Source organism: Gobius niger (assembly GCF_951799975.1).
Source record: "Gobius niger genome assembly, chromosome: 3".
NCBI lineage: Eukaryota > Metazoa > Chordata > Actinopteri > Gobiiformes > Gobiidae > Gobius > Gobius niger.
Window position 1 is genome coordinate 16,092,057 of NC_136854.1, and position 20,376 is coordinate 16,112,432.

The 20,376-nt window shown below is 42.5% G+C and overlaps 2 protein-coding genes across 2 annotated transcripts; both read right to left on the reverse strand.

The window, feature by feature from the left end:
• Nucleotides 1-701: 701 nt before the first annotated feature.
• Nucleotides 702-5,384, reverse strand: msmo1 (methylsterol monooxygenase 1). Its single transcript, XM_079552593.1, has 6 exons — nt 5,327-5,384; nt 4,048-4,346; nt 3,787-3,935; nt 3,371-3,497; nt 2,229-2,383; nt 702-1,158 (listed from the first exon to the last, which is right to left on the reverse strand). Exons 2-6 carry the CDS (start codon nt 4,300-4,302, stop codon nt 969-971), a joined length of 876 nt encoding a protein of 291 aa, XP_079408719.1. The 5' UTR covers nt 4,303-4,346; nt 5,327-5,384; the 3' UTR covers nt 702-968.
• Nucleotides 5,385-7,300: 1,916 nt separating this feature from the next.
• klhl2 (kelch-like family member 2) lies at nt 7,301-19,549 on the reverse strand. The gene is made up of 15 exons (XM_079554159.1): nt 19,022-19,549; nt 18,134-18,256; nt 17,949-18,055; nt 17,751-17,872; nt 17,295-17,457; nt 16,985-17,094; nt 16,796-16,912; nt 15,779-15,928; nt 14,802-14,919; nt 12,253-12,450; nt 10,910-11,011; nt 10,327-10,455; nt 9,144-9,284; nt 8,924-9,067; nt 7,301-8,027 (listed from the first exon to the last, which is right to left on the reverse strand). Exons 1-15 carry the CDS (start codon nt 19,087-19,089, stop codon nt 7,999-8,001), a joined length of 1,821 nt encoding a protein of 606 aa, XP_079410285.1. The 5' UTR covers nt 19,090-19,549; the 3' UTR covers nt 7,301-7,998.
• Between the last annotated feature and the right edge of the window lie 827 nt (nt 19,550-20,376).

Here is a 20,376-nt window from a genome sequence, read left to right on the forward strand (position 1 = left end):
GACACTGAACCAATCTGCTGTTTTATGTGCCTTCCCCAATACCGTTGTATCGTAGGGCAAGGCACTTGACTATGCAAACATTTTGTGTATGAGTTAGTGATTGCTGATCACTTAGGCAACTGGTGCAGACTGGCAACCTGGTTTCTGTCAGGCTTGAGCAGCTGTGCTACTAAACTTAACCTCAGGAGGGATTGACTATTGGCCCCTTATTGCGTTACAAGAAGCCCCTCAAGCTTGTTAAGTGAAATAGACTTTGTGGCAGGTCTTGCCAAAACATGTTTTCCCTGATAAATCACAAATACAATTTCTGTTACTTTGGATTTTGCTAAATCGTGCCACTTCCTGTTTGTTGCCTGCTCATAACCTGTGCATTAACACAAGTGTGTATGCTGGATGGAGATGTAGGGGTGTGTCCTCAGTGCAGTGCAGAGATGGAGAACTCCCTTGTCCTCAGAAAAACTCTTCTGTTGTCCCTGACAAAAACTGACCTGTGCCAATCAATACTGTGTCATTACTTATTTACACACTGCTGACCGTATCCTCCATACATTAGTGAAGAAAAACTGCTGTTTACGTTTGGTTACATGTTTTATTCAAACACACCATAAATCATATATGTAAGAAAATAATATGTCATTACCATGTACAGTCAAAAAGTGGCTTTAAGTGCTTGCGAGTGCTCAATGAGCAGACTTCTCATAGAGACAAAAATTAGATTGTTTCACCTATGTTGCATTTGTGACTTTGAAAGTGAGTATTTTGTAATAAGTACTAAAGTGCTGAGACATTCTGCATTTGATAAAGAAGCAAGTATAGAAAAATGGCAGAAATAAGATAATGACTTTTATTCATCAATGCTGGTGAAAGGAACAGATCACACGTGTGTACTGTTTGATGCACAAGGCACAATAGGTGAAAGGCTAAAACTTCTGAAATGGTTCCAATGTTCCAGTCATTTGGTCAAAGCCCTACTGTTCTTTCTTGTCCTCCCTTTTGTTCATGAATTTGTTGTACTGGCTGTCGGTGTTGAGAAGCTTGTCCCACCAGGTGAAGGTAGAAGCGTAGTTTCCGACAAAGTTCATGTGGTGGAAGTCGTGGAAACGGGTCCCGGCGTAGCAAGGAATGAGATGCATTGGGTTGAGTGGGATGTCGTAGCCGCTGTGGGGTAGAAGGAAATATTAAACCACTGGTAGAGTATTGTTGGTTACTACGTTAAGTCCATAAGATTTACAAAACCCATTTTATCATTTCATCGCGCAGCTCAGAATGTGTTCGTCATTATCACTGTTTTTGTTGTGTTTCTACAATGAACTGAAGTGGCATTAAGGACAAAAAGCACAAGTTCCTCTAAACTTGAAAAGCTACTGAGGGCTGCACTAGCACTAATTCGGACTTGATTAGGGACAAGTGCTGGGTAAAGCTCCTCCTCCTCCTCACCTACAACCCCTCATCCTCTGGAACTCACTCCCACAACCCATGAGGAACTCTGATTCTCTTCATGTTCAAACTGGCTTTTTCTTAATGTTATGTTAACCTTTCCCCACGTTAAGCGCCTTTGTTTGTCCAAAGAAAGCGCAATACAAGTGTGATGTATTATTACACATTATTATAATGATGGATGATGATGATATCGTGGAAGAAAAAGTCCTTTTATGTAAATTTACTGACTTTTCTTGGCTATAGGATCAGGCTGCTTTCTGATACATATTGGGTACCAAAACATAATATTTCCAACAAAACATATAAAATCCATAATTAATATGAACATGTTTACGTCATATACTCTTTTCACTAGAAATCAGCCTACTAGAATATCATGTTAATTTGATGTTTGGTAGAGGCTCCCTGCTGCAAAACAGATAGATTGCAGTTAGTATGTCCTCTATAGCCCTCTAGTGGATCTTTTAGGCACTACATTAGAAGTGTTATTTTTCCACTAAACAATGTTCAGGGAATAGTTTATCATGAAGTGGAATCAATGGTTGGTGGTTTTGATTAATATTGTCAAAAGAAAATTAAGAAATATTTAAACTTTTGGACATGTTTTTGCAATCACAGCCTAAAACACAAATGCATAGTAACTTAAAAATGCACTTACAGTTCCGTTTCAATTGTTCAATTTAGCCCACAGTGCAGAACTAGTATCTTGTTTATGCTTTGTTTTGACACAATCTGATGAAAAGACCTTTGATACTGTATTCATGGCAGTAAAACAGAAAATGTCTGACCTGTGCACATCGATCGTCTCCAGCAGACGGAAGGACACCCAGGCCCAGAGGAAGAAGACGTGGTTACAGAAGATCATGATTCCAATGAAAAACCCAGCTCCCAGGATCAGGGTCTCCAGAGGATGGGCATATTCGGCCTGCATGCCGAATGGAGACTGGAGAAAAGAAGGGACACATAATAAATCCATAAATTATCTATTAATATTATTATTATTGTAATAAATAAGATAAATGCATGATCAAATGGTGAAAAACGTAATCTCAAAGGTTCATGCTGAATTCTTTTGCTGTTGTATACATGAACATACAAGGGTCTATATTCAGTCACAATGGGGCTCATCAGCCACTTCTGAAACCTGCTCACCCTTTAGAGTTTAAAATCAAATCTGCTATGTGGCGACTAACTTCTGACCATATTCATAACATTTTGAGTTTACATTAGTAATGGGCAAACAATACCGGCACCATTCAGTATTAAGTTTATCCTCCAGTGAAAATGTGTGGGCTTTACTGGACAACCACAAGGCCGTGGGAACCCAGGGTGCTGAGGGTGCTGCAGCACACCCTGATGGATGATTTGCATATTGTACTCAACATTAATAAATGGGAAATAAGCACAGAAAAGTATTTTTTGGGGGAAATCTTGTCCCTCAGCACCCGCTAACTAAAATAGGTTTCCACGGCTCTGGACAACCATGTTGTCTCTCAAAATCAAAGCAGCCCTGCTTCGGCCAGTACCAGTGGTTGGTATTGTAGCAATGTAAATTACACGTACATTTTATTTAAAACGGTATTTAGTATAACAATGTAATGCATATATCTTTTTTATAGGTACTTGAAGGAACAGCATTTGCCCAGATCGGAGGATCCTTTAAAATACTGGGAATCACGCAAAACACACTCTCCTACACTGCGTAATCTTGATCTTACATTTGTCCCATGTTAAATCATATATTTTTGGTGAGCCAAAAAAGAACAATGACACAACTACTGATTAAGTTTTACTTTCTAGTCCACTAGATGTCAGTGTTACAAACAAGCTAGACTGAACTAGCCTTGAAGCTTCGATACATATTAAACAATCTGGCATCATTTTGAATAGTATTCTAATTTGAATTGAATGTTTTGTGTGCTATACTCACAGTGAACTCGTGGTGGACCTTGTGGATGTATTTATAGATGCGGCGATGGTGCAGGAGTCGGTGGAGGAAATAGTGCCAGGTGTCCTCCACAACAGCACAGCCAAAGCACTGACTGATGATTAACGGCCTGACGGAAAGAGAAGACTGAATTACTATTTTTATAAAATGTTTATTGCCACATTCAATTCCTTTATTTAGTCTACCCAAGAGTGGTTTTCAATCTGAGGTGTGGGGTACCACTAGTAGTGATACAGTACAGTCTTCTTCAGAGGACACTCGTTGTTATGACGAAGGAAATTATAGTAGTAGTTCGTTCACCTCATAGTTTTAGAATGTCAGTTTCATTACTTCTGCAAATTGTTACTTAGTTTTAGCATTACTGAGGGTAATAAAAATCGTAATTAAATTGTTCTTACCAGCGTGGCATGGAGTCCCAGTCATAAGGAATGTTGAAGAATTCGGTAAAGTAGTAAGTTCCACAAATCAAAGGAAGCTGGATGCAGAAATGGTTGAAGAGCAGCATCTTGAAACATCTCCACTGTTTCTCCCATGTTTCTGGTTTATCCTAGAAACAATACAATCAAAAAACAACCATCAGACATCTTAAAGGGTACGTTGCATGCTACAGTCTTTTTACTTACACCCTTGGACATAGGTTTTTATTAAATGACACGTACCTGCTGAATCTTGTACTTCTGCATGAACGGCATGAACTGGAAGAGGAAACCCGGGAGGCAGAAGAGGAAGTAGATGAACTCGTGGACGATGAGAGAGCCCCAGGTTGCGATCTGGAACTTGGTGTAGTTGTCCAGCATGTGCCCCCAGGCCTGCTTCAGGGACGGCTGCAGCGGGTTTGGGGGCAAAAACGAGTCCACGTATTCCACGGCCAGGAAGGCGTTGCTCATGATGTCGGTCGAAACGTTTACCGCCATGATGGAGAGAGTGAGTGCAAGGTGACCGCGGTGCTGGACAGAGGCTGGAGGAGCAGAATATAATGTTACACACCACAGGTTACAGTACTGCTGCTTCAAAATAGTAATGGTAACAATTTGTAAATCACAAAGGCTGGAATTACAAAGATTTGAACATTCTTGTCTCTGTGGGGTCGGATGATGTTCAAAAGTGCTATTCTTGTATTAGTTTAGCTCTTCACATTCCTGTATTCTCTCAAGCTTTATAATGAATGCTAAGAACAAAATCTTGATTTTAACACATATATCACTGATCTAATCACAATGCACAGAAAAATTACAGCACAGTTTTTCCCCCCAAAGCATGCAGCCTCGTTCAATATGCCTGACTAGTGGATTATTAAACACATTTTGTCCATTTTAATCATTTGTACCTGGTCAAGACAAACTGCTGCCTTAGCCATTCTTATCTTTCTAAATCTTGTTAAAATGTGATCAAACATCCTTGGCAAGATGTAGCTATGAATGTTCAAAATGTAGTAATAGTTTACTTTGTATAGACCTGGTTTATAATAGAAAATAGAAAAGTGATTATTAGCCTAGATGACTTTTTAACAGCTGTAATAAAGTGATAACAAACAGGGCTATAGTTATGTTATTTGTATAAATTATGCTCCCAAATGCAAATTAACTTTTCTTTTTTTTAAATTTGTTCTATTGCCTTGTTTAAGTATTATATAAGGGTCTTAAAAATCTATTTGTCCTAAATATATCTAAAAGCAAAAACATTGAAGCTTTGTTGCTGTAGGCTTGTTGAGCACAATATGGTAGAACGAACTGTCTGCAAAAAAAATATATATACTGTCCAGTCCACATTTCTGAACATTTCGTTCAAACTTGGTGGGTCTACAGAAACACACCTCTAAGCGCATAGATCCTACGCGGGTTTCGCAGTCTGCTCTCTCTGTGAAGTCTAAACAGGCCACATTGTAACAACGCTACACAAAACACTGCGTTTCTGCCTAACAACGGCATCAAAGCTTACCTCTCGGCTGGGTTCCCCGTCTACCTGAGCGAGAGCAGGCGTCCCGGATGAAGTGCAGTAATATCGGCCTCTCGGATTGGTGGAGCGGGGAGGGGACTGCGCTGCGAGGCCGGCCCGGGCCCTGGGATTGGCCCGTGGGATGGAGTGACTATAGTGAGACGGAGGGCCTTTGGGAGGACGGCCAATCACAGGCTGCGCAGGCCCGTGGCGCACTGGCGAGGGAAGAGATGGTGTGGCGTGAAAATAGATCGATATAGACTTGAAGGGCCTTTGGGGCTGAGTGGCTGTTGGGCATATGTAACAAATGCCGTAACATTGTCCCTTATGAAAACTAGGATTTTTTTTTTTGTCTGTCTAGTTCAAATTCTTGCCCTCTGATGATGTCATGAGGTGGTGCTCCACTGTTTTTTTTGGTGTCATTTCAGAACTTAAAATGCCTCCACTGCAAAGCAATGTCTTTCCAATTTTCTGTAGCTTCCTATAGGAAACAGATCATTTACACAGCTCCATGGGCTCTGAAAAACTTGTCAGGGGTTCCCAGACATAACAGAGGTTCAAACTTGTGGATTGACTTCAAATGAAAGGACACCATTTGAATGTATTTTTGCTGAACCCCTTAACCTCCGCCATAACCAAGCACACTTTCTCCAGCTTTACTCAATTTTAAAAGCTTCTTGACCTGAAGGTTCACAGCCTATGAGCCAAAGTAACCCCTCATTTGAAAGCCAAGACCTACTAAACTCATCTATGCTTCATCCTTGTTTTCATCATCACATTTTCAATGCTATTTTGCTGCATTATGGCTAAATCTGTGTAACTGATCAAAATGTTGCCAAAACTTGTCAAAAAAGCAACAAAAACTTGAAAACACAAACAAAAAGGACGAAAACGTGACATCTGAACGAAGAAGCTTAGATCAGTTTTGGTAGGTCTTAGCTTTCAAATGAGGCGTTATACTGGTCTATGTGCTGTAAACTCTGTCTAGAAGCGTTTAGATTTGGGTCAAGGCGAACTGGAGAAAATGCACTTGCTAAAGAGGTTAACACCAGGTTGCTTTTGTTAGCGGTGTGTGTGGGTGCGTCGGCACAGGCGTGTGCAGCCTCACTTCTTTTGTAGGTAAGTAAATGCATACTTACTATTTAGAACCCGGCCAAGTAAATCAAGTGTATTTAGGCTTACAGGTTATAGAAACCAAAGAGACAATAAACAGTGAAAATGATGAGATGAAAGTTGACAAAAACACATAGACCTTTGTTTATTTTCAATATTTTACTGATTTGGCAAAGTTTTAAAAACAGCTTTTATCATTTCACAGCTTTAAATACAAGAAGCATATTTAATAATGATATTATAAAACAAGTAATGAAATGATTCATAGTCATTAGCTTACATGACATTCCTCAATACACTGACAATAACAGCGATACCAGTTACGAGAGCAACTTCAATATAGCAGGAAAGGTAAGAAAAAGACAAGTAAATGCTAACAGTAGGTTTGGTCACTTTGCAGAAATAACACGTTTGTCATTGAGAGACGGTCAGAATGAGGAGACAGAGATATAAAATTGGCACATTCATAATACGTCAGGGTGTGCGGTTATACAGTTGCTACACCGGGGACATGGGACTGTCGAAGAGCAGGGCAGAGTTAGGGACCATGCATCAAGTTCAGGCTTTTATTCATCAATGTTCGCTGTCATGACACAACTTTCTGTTAACAACAGCACAGTGTTGAGACAAATGACTGATTCTCTCTCTCTTTCTCTCAGTCACTGCTTTTGGCAAGAGGAACTAAAGATGTTATTCAACCAAAACAATCTTCATTCTGGCTAATCTCTGTTTTTTCCAAGCATAAATATACAATATCATAAACATCTTCTGGCTTTACATTTGGCTGTTCTGAAACCATGCAGGCCAACTCCACCGGCGACAACCTCAGTCTGAAGGAAAAAAAAAACGTTTTTTTCCCCCCCCCATCAAAACAAAAGATGACTGAAGCTGTGCTCTGTCCCATAACAGTACTAGAGGCATAGCAAAGGTCAAGAGCAGAAGAGGAAGCAGACTTCAGGCACTCTTAACAGCCACACTGCAACACTGTGAAGGTCAGAGGTCAGACATGCGCTGTCAGACAAGAGTCACCACAGCGAGACTGAGCACAGAGCGCACCAACACACATGCTCATGTGTGCAAGCTATGAGCACCTTTAATGCAAGCACGCAAACATACAGACACATACATTCAGGTGAACAAAGGAGTAAACACTTCAGTCCCAAGTGGTCCTTTAGGCCTTGCTCTTCCTCAGATAGTTCAGTGGTCTCCCTCGGAGCGGGTTCATGGCAACATAGTTAATGTTAGAGTATCTTTGCAGTTTTAGTAGCTTCATATCAGTAGCATTTCAATGGCACTACAGTGGTGCAGTGGTGCTTCGAACTGGTTTGGCCAGTCACAACTGCAGTCCTGCCACAATGGCATCAAAACGTGGGTATAACCCTCAATACGATTCACCTTCCCCTTCGGTAAGTGCAAAAATCTTCAACAACATTCTTCATCTTCATTGGTGCCTGTGCTAATGCAGCCCCAAATCCAGTCATTGGCATCGGAGACAGATCCAAGATCAGTATTCAACGAGGGAATACATTCTACTCAGAGTCGGCGCTAGGGGTCGCCATCAGTCATAAAGGTTTGTCAATCACCGTCACACCTGAAGAGCAAAGAAGAGCAGATGTGAGCCCACTAGGAAATACTCAGAGAATAGATATTAAAAACTTAATCAGAGAAAAAACGGCTTTATGCACTAAAGCGACAGTTTGGTCTAGAACAATGGTTTGGAAACTTTACCAACCAACTACCACCTAAGAAAAAAGTAGCTCTCCAAGTATCACCATATCTACCCCAGTCTATACCAGGTCTAAACTTGGGCTCAATCAGGCCTAAACTAGGACTAAACCATGTCTATAGAAGTTCTTAACAAGGTCTAATCTAAAAGGACATAAACATGATAAGACATTGGGCCCGATCTTCTGTGTCTAAACGCAGACTATAGCGTAACATTTTGTGCTTAGTAGGAGCACACTTTCAGATCTTGTCAGTCCAGACTTGGCGCAGTTAAGTGGGAAGTACATGGGTGGAGAAACAGCCATGGCCAATGGTGGTGCCCCGCACAACAGCCTACTCCTCCAACCAGACTCCGTGGTAAGTGTGAGGGGTTGTGGAGGACTCAAGGGTGAACATGCGGATTTGTTTTGGTCGCTATTACGGCCGCCGATCCGCGCCACAGCGGGACCAGCACAGGCTATCTCTTTCTCTCGGAACACAAAGCAGCCGCGATACAAACAAGGAAATGAGTGAGTCCTGCCCGTAATAAACCACGCCCCAGTCGACCTTTTTTCTCCTCATAAACGCCCTCTCGCCAGTGGCGCAGGCACAAAGCACCACTCAGAAAACAGCCATCGGGTTAGAGTTTGCGCCTGGCACAAGATCTGGCCAATTGTCTCCAACTACACTAAGACAAGAACTGCAGAGTTTCACTTGAGGAAGATCACAGTTTGAGAACCACTGCTCTCTATACTTACACGATACTTAGTGGCGTATACTCACCTGCATAACTTCTTCCTGTGCTCATACAAGTCGGCAGCAGGGTCCACTTGTCTGTGCTAGGATTGTAAAACTCCACTGAGGCTAAATTGCAGCTGCCATCATCTCCTCCCACCACATATAGCAAGTTGTTTACTGTGCTAACACCTAGACATCGACATAGTAACGATCAGTAAGATGCAAAAACACACTGCTTACACATTGAAAAATGTACCGCGTTTACCTGCATTCCGTCGACACATGTTCATGTCCGCGACCTGCCGCCAGGTGTTCGAGGCAGGGTCGTAAACTTCACAGCTTTTCCGAACCAAGGGACCATCGTGCCCCCCCACAGCATATAGTAAACCTTTTAACACTCCCACCCCTAAAGACAACACAGGAGATATGAACAGGCAGTTGTACAAATTTGCGTGAGAATTGTTCCTGTTTTTATGTAAACTGAGACAGTTTTGTAGTGACTTAGAGATCAGGTTTATAGTATTGGTCTACAATCTGACCAACTTCTTCCCTATGCATTACATTTACTATGTAAACACTGAACGACAAAAAAAAAAGAGTTACCCCCTGGATTTCACTATTATGACCTGGGGTTGCTGCAGTTTGTCAGCTCTAGGTTCAGCAACACTATGTGCCCAAAAAATGAGATGAGTTGAACATCCTGGATGTCCGGGTTATTCAATCAATGGATTTTTTTTCTTCCCTGACGGTACAGACATAAATCATGATAACAAAGCCAGGATTAATCGGGCTCATGTTGTCAAAGAGTGGTTCAGGGTGCAATAGATTTAATTTTCACACATGGAGTCCAGATCTTAACCCCATTGAGAATCTTGGGGTTGTGCTGGAGGAGGCTTTGCGCAGTGGCCACACTCTCCCATCATTAATACCAGGTCTTGGTGACAATTTTTAATTTAGGTTTATTGAAACTATGCTACGGTTACGGTGTACTTGTTTGTAACCATAGGGAAATTTGTCCTCTGTATTTGACCCATTGAAACATGGGTCAAATACAGAGGACCCGTAAGGAGCAGTGCAGCGCCTGGGGACCCATCTCCAGATGTAGAGCCAGGCCAATGGTCAGAATCACATGGCTGGAGGATTCCCCTATTGTACATGTTTTTAGTGGTAGGGCAAACCAGAGTACCTGGAGGAAACCTACGCAGCAGACATGGGGAGAACATGCAAACTCCACACAGAAAGGCCTTGTGTGGGAATCGACCCTGGACTTTCTAGCTGTGAAGCATGAGCGCTAACCACTGCACCACAGTGCCGCCGTATTGGGCACAAATCTAAATTGAAGACTGGGTATTGTGTTTCAAAAATATTCATGTGTCATTGAGAATTGGCCTATTCCAAGTTGACGTGTAGACTGTAAGAATTGGTCTAGAATAGTGAGCTCCACGCACCTGCCCCACTGCGCCGCGTGCCCATCTCTGCGATGTAGCTCCACGTGTTGCTTTTTGGATTGTACGCTTCTACCGTGCTCAGACATTGCCGCGTTGCGCCGTCATAACCTCCAACAGCATAAAGGATTCCTGAGAAATATAAACAGCATTACATCAAATTACAATAACACAGGGGGACAAGCAGGCTAAAGATTTTTATTCGGCCCTCAGTTAACAAAGTTCATATGAAATGGCTACACAAAAAAAATAATTGTTTCTCACATAACAAAATACATAGAATTTGGTTTTATATTAAATACTATTGTTACTATAATTTACTATAGGTAATTTGGGGCATCTCTTTATATAAAAATAAAATAAACATATGACAAACTAAAAAAATTAAAATAAAAAGCTTCAAAAATCATACCTTCAAATCTATAATTTTCCCCACTTAATTATCTTTTGTAAAAGGGTAAAACTAATTTTAACTCCTGTGGCAACAGTGAAGATCTTTTTGCAGTAGCACAAGAATACAATGTGCTATTTATATCACTCTCTTTTATCTATTTTTACACCGCGTGAGCATGGGAATTGCATTCACCATTGACAACGCCGACTCCCACGCTGCTACGGCGCGTGCTCATGGGCAGAACATGGAACCACTCGTCTGTTTTTGAGTTGTAGGCTTCAACTGTGGACAGGCCTGAAAAACACACAATCATTTACATGAAACAATGAAAAGTGTTATTCTCTGCAGTGAGGAGTGAGGGCTGCATGGGGATAGTTTTTTTTTGTAACTGCAATAAGATTAGAGGTCGACTGATATGGGTTTTTCAAAGGCCGATGCCGATTTCTGGAGATTTTCATAGGCGTCTCATGCTCACTCCTCCCCGTTTACCATAATGACTACAGTCGTGGGGGAATTCATGGCGGATTTACAGACTCCCCCTCCCCAGCTCTGACGAAGCATGTTCCTAAAAAGGACATACGGGCGGGATTTTCACCGTAGACTCGGCCCTTGTGTGACGTGTAGCTCGCGCTGCTCCAATGCTAACAGTCCGAGCCTCATTAAGAACGAGATTTCAAAAATTCATATTACGAAAACCAGCCTGGTTTCATATATTGTGATTAACCCAGCGTTATCTCAGGAGGAATATCTAGCCTAGTGTTGAAAAAATTGAAACCATGCGTTAAAGTTGTTTTTAAGGTGTCTAAACTCCAATGCATTTCAATGGGGGCCTAGTGGCGATATGGAGGTACTACAGCAATGGTGGCCCCCAGTGTCGTGGTCATAAAGCAGAGCAGCCAGCGCCCATTGGTCTGGTCTGTAATCCTGTAAAAACATAATTACTTGGCCATTCCAGCAGTGGCCGATTTTATTTTATTAAATTTAGGTAATAGTTTCTGTCCCAGCTTTGATTAGCTGCCGTTAGCATTAGCATACTGTTGCTAGCCACGGCATTTTGCGCAGCATTCAAAAATACATTTGTGGGGGTTTAGTAAAACTTGTTGCTAAACAATTTTCATTGCGAGGTTTCTCTGTTCCCCTGAGGCCTAAGAAGTTGTGGGAGGACTCGATGTAAAGCCCTGACTTTGCCCTCTCCAATGCAAGGAAGGTCTCGATCACTGTCCGTCCTGGAGATATCGGCGCTAGATCGGCCGATAGCTTATAATGTAAAATCCCCAAATATCGGTCGACCTCTAGATAAGATATCACATTTTTTAACATTAACATGTGAGAGAAGGCTAATACACAAATCACATATATAAACAGTACATTTTTTGGCGTGACAAAATGAGTGGAGTTACTCAAGGCCTAAAGGTCATTATGTTTGATATTGGATAATAAACCTTTAAAACCCATCTCCAGATCTTAACCAAGAACCGAACATTTGGTGAACTGTGACAGCCGATACCAACACAGAATTCTTGTGAAAACTGTACCTGTGCTGCCATCGAAGCCTCCCACCGCGTACAGCAGTCCATTCAGAACAGCGGCCCCTAGCGTTGAGCGCCGGTCCTGCATGCTGTTCACACTGGTCCAGCGATCCATCATGGGGTCATAGCAATCCACTGTTCGGACCCGGAGTGAGCCGTTGAATCCCCCGACCGCATACACACACCCGCTCACATAGACGACACCTTGAGAGCGAAAGACACAGAAGAATTAAAAGTCATACGGTGATTTTAAAATGGTCACGTGTGATAGGATGACAAGATTAAAATCTCTTAATCCCTGCCTATACCCAGTGCATTTTCTCCAGTTCAGCTTTACCCAAATCTAAAAGCTGCTCGACTGGAGCTTACAGCTAGGGAGTAAAACGTCTAATTTGAAACCTAAGACATACAAAAGTAATTAAGTTTCTTTCTCATTATGATTCTCACGTTTTCGTCCTTTTTGGGTGTGTTTTCATTACGTCTTTTTTGTTTTACACAAAAAAACACAAACACAGAAGCAATGGAAACGTAAAAAAAGGGATAAAAACAAGGAAGAAGCTTAGATGAGTTTTGTAGGTCTTTCAAATAGGCTGTAAGCTCCAGTCGAGAAGCTTTTAGATTTGGGTAAAACTGGAGAAAATGTGCTCAGTTAAGGTAGGGGTAAATCAATTCGCAAACGGTTCAATTATTTAGTCCGCTGTGAATCTTTTGGCCATATTGTTATTTGTTCACATTTTCAAACCATGTTAAACAGAAAGGCTGTTGGATTGACCCGTCCCGGGTGATGCCGATGTTTGTAATGAGAGGAAGTGTGAGCAAAAGCAGTTTCAAAAAGAAATTTGAACGGGACCGCAGAGCCTCTACAAACATGTTCTATAATTTATTATATAATATATTATATATACTGTATATATTAGAGTGTCCCATGGCGACGCGTAAACAAGCAGCAACTTCTCTCTGTCTTGGCACAGTTGCGTTTTTTGCCTTTTTCTGAGAACTGCACTTGTAGTTTCTCTGCTCCACACTGGATACTGGATGCTTTTGTACGTCTTTGCAGTAAAAAAAAATCAGACAAAAACACGACAGAGTTCATGATAGTCCTGAAGAAAATAGCGTTTTAAAGGAATAGGCCACCGTTTTTAAACACTGAGATGTCTGGTCTTTACGTGTGCACTCAGTCACGTAAACAGAGCACAGGCGGCAATAGCGTATAGCCTCTCCCAGCATAGGTATAGCTCCAAACTGAAGTGAAGTTAGTTGCTACCAAGCTGTTTCCCTATTTAAATATGGTTACATGAACCTTTACACGAGCTACATATCAACCCGTCTTAGCTAAGGTAAGAACATATCTCAGTATTTAAAAATGGTGGCCCATTCCTTTAAAAGTTAACAAGCTAGCTTATGAGATAAAGATATTTGAGATCTACAAATTTCTTCTTCTGAAACCCTGAAGAGGCACCAAGAGCCCCGACACCTGCAGCACAGTGGAGGCGTCACAATAGGCGCTACAGGAAACAAAAAAGTGACAAAGGAGAGGATAGAGAAAGACTGTTGTAGAGCGGAGGGATCAGAGGGAGCTGCGTAGGAGGAAGAGGACGGAGGAGGTGGAGCTGACCAGTGCAGGACACCACGCTCTGAAACAGGGACAAACCCAGGAGGCGCTGCACCGTTTCAGAGGATCAGAGGAGACTGACGGCAGCCAGGTTTCCTCCGGGTTCTACGGTTTCCCCGACCTCCAAAAACATGCGGCTCAGGTTGACCCACAAAGGCGGCGCAACTCAGGACTAACACCTGAACACAATTTGCTGTACGGTTGCACAATGACAAATAAAGCACTTGTGCTCCAGGTGTCTCTCATTTATAAAGCTCATGTATACAAAATGGGTACCAAACTGACGTATGTTACTTAATGCTTCATGTGATGGCCAGATGCTTTTTTAGTTCACATTCTTGTGTAATATTCTTTCTTAATGCTCCAGTCTGATTAAAGAAAGTGTAGCAACCAAAATATACTTAACACACATTTACCTGGTGTCATCATTTGTGTAATTTAATATGCGCTCACAAAGGCAAGGTCACTCTGGGTAAAACATAGATGTACTGTGCAGCGACGGCAACAAACGCCCAAAATAATCAACATTGTTTTGTGTGTAGTGTCCTATTGCAATTACTGTTCTTCTGTGTGTCTTGGTGCCAGAATATATTAACGCCCGTCACAAAAGATGGCCCAGTTTTCATTCATCTTTTTTCGTACGCACAACAACGAAATCCCACAAAGCCCTTTGCTCTCCTGTAATCCATTATGAACAGCTCAATGTTCTAATAGCTTAGTAATCCTCACTGCATCGTATGGTGTGAATTTTTCACGTGTCTGACCATATTTAGCTCATATTTGCATCTAATCACTCAAACATGGATTACAGTTCATAGGGTGGCAAAAGTAATCGCACAGGAATCAAAATTTAATGCCCATAGTAATCGCTACAGCACCAATTATTTTTAAATAAACAATGAAAAAACCTTATGCACTTTGCGCTTAAATGACAGTTTCCTACCTGCTCTACATCTCCTGGTGGGAAGCTCGGCCACTTGGTACCACCTCTGTTCCTCAAAATCGTAACATTCAACACTTCGAATGGCCTTCGGAGCTTGGCCTCCAACCACCACCATCACCTACACATGAGCAGAACATCAATACACAAATCAATACAGCAGCACTGTGGAAGCTCTTCAGTGTTTAACTCCAAACCCCCGACTAAACCAAGCAGATTTTCTCCAGTTTGGCATTAAAAATAAAAACTTCAAAATAGCGACAAAAACTAGATGAAAGCGGGACAAAAAAAAGAGATGAAAATGAAAATGAAAATGACAACAAAAGCGACTAAAAGTGCCAAACGTGATGAAAACAAAAACGGTCTTAGCTTTCAAATGAGGCACTGGCCTCTAAGCTGTAAGTGTGCATCCTAGAGGCCATAAGCGCCACTGCAGGTGTCGTAGCATGTTGCGTTTTTCTACTTATTAATTGTCCGTGAGAGTAAATACTACGCTGACAGAAAAGACAAAAGGAGAGAGGGATATTGTACGTCCAATTACACAATGGAGATCATCTTGATTTAACTCAAACTTGGCTGTAACTACTGTTTAAGTGACGCTAGCCTGCAGTTAGCTTTGCCCGTTAGCCTGCTAGCTTCTTCCATTAGTGTGTATTGGTGGCTCCGACCCGGTGGCAGTCAAGTTGCAAGCATGTTTTTCTGGCCAGGGACACCAGGGGGAAAGATTCCCCTAAAAACATGTACAATAGGTGAATCCTCCAGCCAGGTGTTTCTGACCACCAGCCTGGCTGCACATCATGGAGATGGGTCCCCAAGCGCCAAATGCAGAGAATTAATTTCCCTTCAGGGATTAATAAAGTATACCCAAACCTTAACCCCCAATCGTGTCATTAACGTTTGTATTACCCCCAGAGGGACTACGAAAAGGATTTATTAAGGTAAACAAGTTACTTAGTATTGCTTTAAGGACTCTTTGTTACCTTGGGACAGCAGGCTGGAGTCCTCATGCGGGTGCGTGCGGTTTTCATCAACGCTCTCTGGTCGGCCGGCAGCAGGTGATACTTCATGGCCTCGATCAGGTAGTCTTTACACGCGCTGCTGTTTTTAATCAGGGACTCTTCCTCCACACGCTAAAAAAGACGTACAAATGACACTTTCAAATTTTCATGCTTTTTTTTTGGGTTGAAACAATGTTGGTCACAGTGGCTCAGGAGCAACTGTCTTATGAGTAGAATACGTACAAACAAAACAACTCTTTCAGCAACTCTTTACTCACTTAGATGTAATGATTTTTTTTAATATTTAATTTGCTCAAAAAATATATCACTTATATATCACAAGGCTAAAGTCCAACACGCCACCGAGAAAAACACCACAAAAACGTGTCAGAAAAGCAACAATAACATAATAAAAAAGTGACAACAGTACACGACTAAAGAGGAATGATAAAGCAACAAAAAACTGACAAAAAAAGCGACCAAAATGTGACCAAAAACAAAAAAAGTGATTAACAACTTGACTGAAAAGGGATGAAAAGACAACAACAAGAAAGCCACAAAAGAGCGTCAAAAAAGTGACAAATATGGGATAAAAAAAGTGACCAAAACGGGACAAAATAACCTTCGAAAACGCGACAAACATGTTTAAAAATGCAATAAAAAAGCAGTGAAATTGTGACAAAAAAGTTACACTCCCACACTCCATTTGAGAAGCTTTTAGATTTGGGCAAAGCCGAAGTGGAGAAATTGTTCTCGGTTATGGCGGGGGTAAGAGGTTAAAGCATGAGTCCTCTCTGGGTACAATTTTTACTTGAGAACAGAATAAGAACATATTATTCACCAATATTGACCATAATATTGAATTTGGTGTCAGTAAAAACAGGTCATTGAATGCAAACAAAACAAACTAGTCACAAATGCAAACCTGTAGAGCTTAATCCGAAACTTAAACTGTGGAAAAAGAACCTCGCTCTAAGTAGTTCAACAACAAGCACTTACTTGCACCAGGTACTCTCTGGTCAGAAGCGGCAGACGCACGTGCTCCATCAGGTGAGCCAAGTGTTCCTGACGGACATCTTTATCATGGTTTACCCAAGCAATAACTGCTTCAAAAACCTACGTGAAAAGTAATTAGAGGCCATTCAGAAAACAATGCCCATATGAAAGCACTCCTTATGTGAACTGTACCTTCTCCTCTGTGGGGATAGTGAGCTTGTCACTTGCGATCAGGCTGGACACTTGCTCCATCCCCAAATTTAGGAACTCTTCACTTCCAACTACTTCAGTAAAATGTTGCTCTGTAAGCAAAAACAAAAAGTAAACTTGTATGAACACACAGCTAGTTCCCAAAAGTAGGCTTCTTCGTTTCCATATTTGCATTAATTAAGTTGCTCCCATTCTGTCTCGGATACTGCTCCACCGCAGCCCCCAACACACAAAGTACTTCAACAGAGCTGTCACTCCACACATGCAAAAATAGAGATTTGAGCACATAAACCTGCGTAGCTGTTGGCCTGTGCGAGCAGCTGTGAGCAGGCGTGGAGGTCAGCGAAGGCTCGTATTCCCAGACAGTTGGACGGATGAAGTTGGGAGCTTAAGAACTCGCAACAAGCTTTTTTCACCTCAGTCAGCTGGAGCAGGCCAGCAGCAGGCAGCAGAGCCTGAGAGACACAGGACATAAGGTGGTATGTGTGGCATGACACATCGTGAATCATACAGAGAAGTTCAATACATGTGTGTGTGTCATGATCAAACGCTTGAGTGATGCTATGAGTCCAGTCATCAAACAGGAGGATGACAGAAATCACATTGTTGGGCTTTACACATGTATTCGTATTGACAAAGACAATTTATGTTTAACCAAATTTGTCATACATTACGTTGATCTAGATCCATGAGATCACCTTTACTGGATCAAAGAGACCAGGGGACAGTTAATGCAGTAGAGATTTACCTGGACGTTGTCCTCTGTGACCTGGATCTCTGCTGTGTAAATGTAGTCCACCAGCAGGCCCAGAGTCCAGCCATCCATCTCCTTTATCCTCACTCTCTTGGCCCGGCTCTCGGTCATCTCCCCTGGACCAACACACATGTCAGCTGTTCATCATGGGAAAAGAGCTTAGGACACAAACATCATGAAGACGGTCCACACCTGTGAACATGGCATGAAAGTAGGAGCTCCCAGCTGCTAGAACCACTCTGTGGGCAGCAATCTCCACGTCCTCTGCCACTATGGTCACATCACACAGCAGACTCTGGCTGCAACACCATAACAACTCTACTTAATGTGTGTTACTCACACATAAACTGTATATGACACTGTGGACAGCTGGTCACCTGCGCAGCTCGTTCATGACTTTGAAAGCCTTCCTCATGTGCCGTGGGTTCAGAGTGACAGGACCCTGCCTCTCTGCTCCATCTTCTTTGTCACTCAGAGAGTGTGGACACAGTCTAGTGCACCTGACAGCAATAACAACACACAGGACATGAGGAATTACTCACAATAACATCAAACAAAACAAACAACACAATCTCTCAAGGCAATCATTTATAGAAGTAAGGCTTTGGTTTGTTGAAGATTATGGGCAAAATAGTTTTAAACAACCAATAGCCTGAAAAACAATATTTTAACAACATTGACATTTCACAAAGTAACTCAGTCTGATGAATCGATCTCATTGATCTGAGGAGATAATTGCGATGTAAAAAGTCTCTGACAACAGTTCCCTCCAATAGGATGTAATATTTTTGGATGTTGAAGGCACCTGATGGCCAGGGGGCACCATAAGTAACAGAGCCCCTAAATCATCAAAGTTACCAGGTCTGAATCCTCCCTAACATTCAGATATGATAATAATCCTAACATATACACTCTTATGGTCATGCATTCCTAATGAAATATCACGTGGCCCTTGTTTTCTGTCATCAGCACACCCACACATACACACTCACGTCTGGGAGCAGTTAACACCAGCTCTGAGCCATTACCACACACGAACACACACACCTCCATTAACCCAACAAACACATCCCTGCCATAAATACACGCTGAGCACGTCTGTAAGCGCCTTACGGCCAGACTCGCCCTCGGTGTCCGTCTGGCAGCCCTCTATCCCCGGTCAGACAGAGCCGGGGCTGGCCGCTGTCTCTGTCAATGCGGCACCATCAGTCAAGAGCCACCGGGAAGCGTCAACACACACACGTACACAAACAGACTCTACTCACAGCGGATGACTGTCCATGATTCCGGGGTTTTTCAGCGGCTGAAAACTTGGCCCAGCTGCATGCACCATTCCATATCCACCATGAGGGCTACAGTTAGGACAGCGGGTCGAGATTCAAGCGCCGATCCGGGCCACGGCCACTCCAGAGGCGGGGAGACGGGCGGACGGCGGCTGCCCCATGAAGGAAGCCAAGCGGCGGCGGTGACACTCTGTACAAACACGCTGGGAACGAACCGGCTGCTGCTCCACAACACCCCGCACACGCAAACACACACTGGCCCGCCGCTTCTCCTCTTCTCCTCCTCCTCCTCGGGCGCACACAGGAAGCCAGGCGGCGCGGACAAAAGGGGCGATTCGGCACGTTTTTTAACCCACGGCGCGGCGCGATCGTCCCGGGGTGTGCGCGCGATCGAGAGGCAGGCGGACGGCGCTACCTGTTATTTTCCAACCGCTGATTACAAGGCACAAACGAGGACATGACGGCAAAGACGGCACCGCGAGCGGCCAAGGCGTCCCAAGGAAAGCACTGTCTCCCTCTATCTGTGGAAGACTGGCCCTCGCACGGGCGCGCGGGGGGTGCAACAACTTGAGTCACTTTAGTTGCACACACAGCTCTGATGGTGACATAAGTAGATTGTTTATTAGTCTAATGCCCAGAAGCCAAATGAATGGTTGTGGATGTGAGCAATTCCATACACAGCAAAGAGCTTTAAGTGACAATCTGTTCTCAGCAATTAACCTCTGATCGTACAATCTTGAAATGAAAGACAAAAGCTTTGACAATCATGAAAACCAGACACAACATCCAAACGTGACATTTATTTTAACATTTTCACACAACAATAAATCGGAAAAACAAAAAAACTTTACATATAACTCTTAACAGAATAAAATAAAAGGATAGAATTTGGATGATACTGAAATTACTTACTTACACTCCTAATTTGAAACTCAGAGATGCAACAAGCCATTACTCTAAGCTTCACAAAATCTGACTTTTCTTTATGCATGTGTGAGATAATCGGCCACGCTTCGGTCAGTCTACTATCAGACCAGCTGTAGCTGCAGTAGTAGCTCAACACTACTGGGTACCGAGCGACTTTGAGTGCTTCAAAATGTGCAATATAAAACTAATTTACTCACAAACAACAATGAAGGCACTTTATATCTTATTTCTTACAGTGCATATAATAGGTCTTCATCTTTTCTAATCATTACTTGGTTTGATGGGATTATGTTTTGTGGCAGTGAGTGTAAATAATATTCTTAGAGATTTCAATGTTCTAAAGTTTCGGTGACATAGGAAGGGGGTGACTCGTATTCCAAGGATACAACTGGGACAGGCTCGATGTCCCT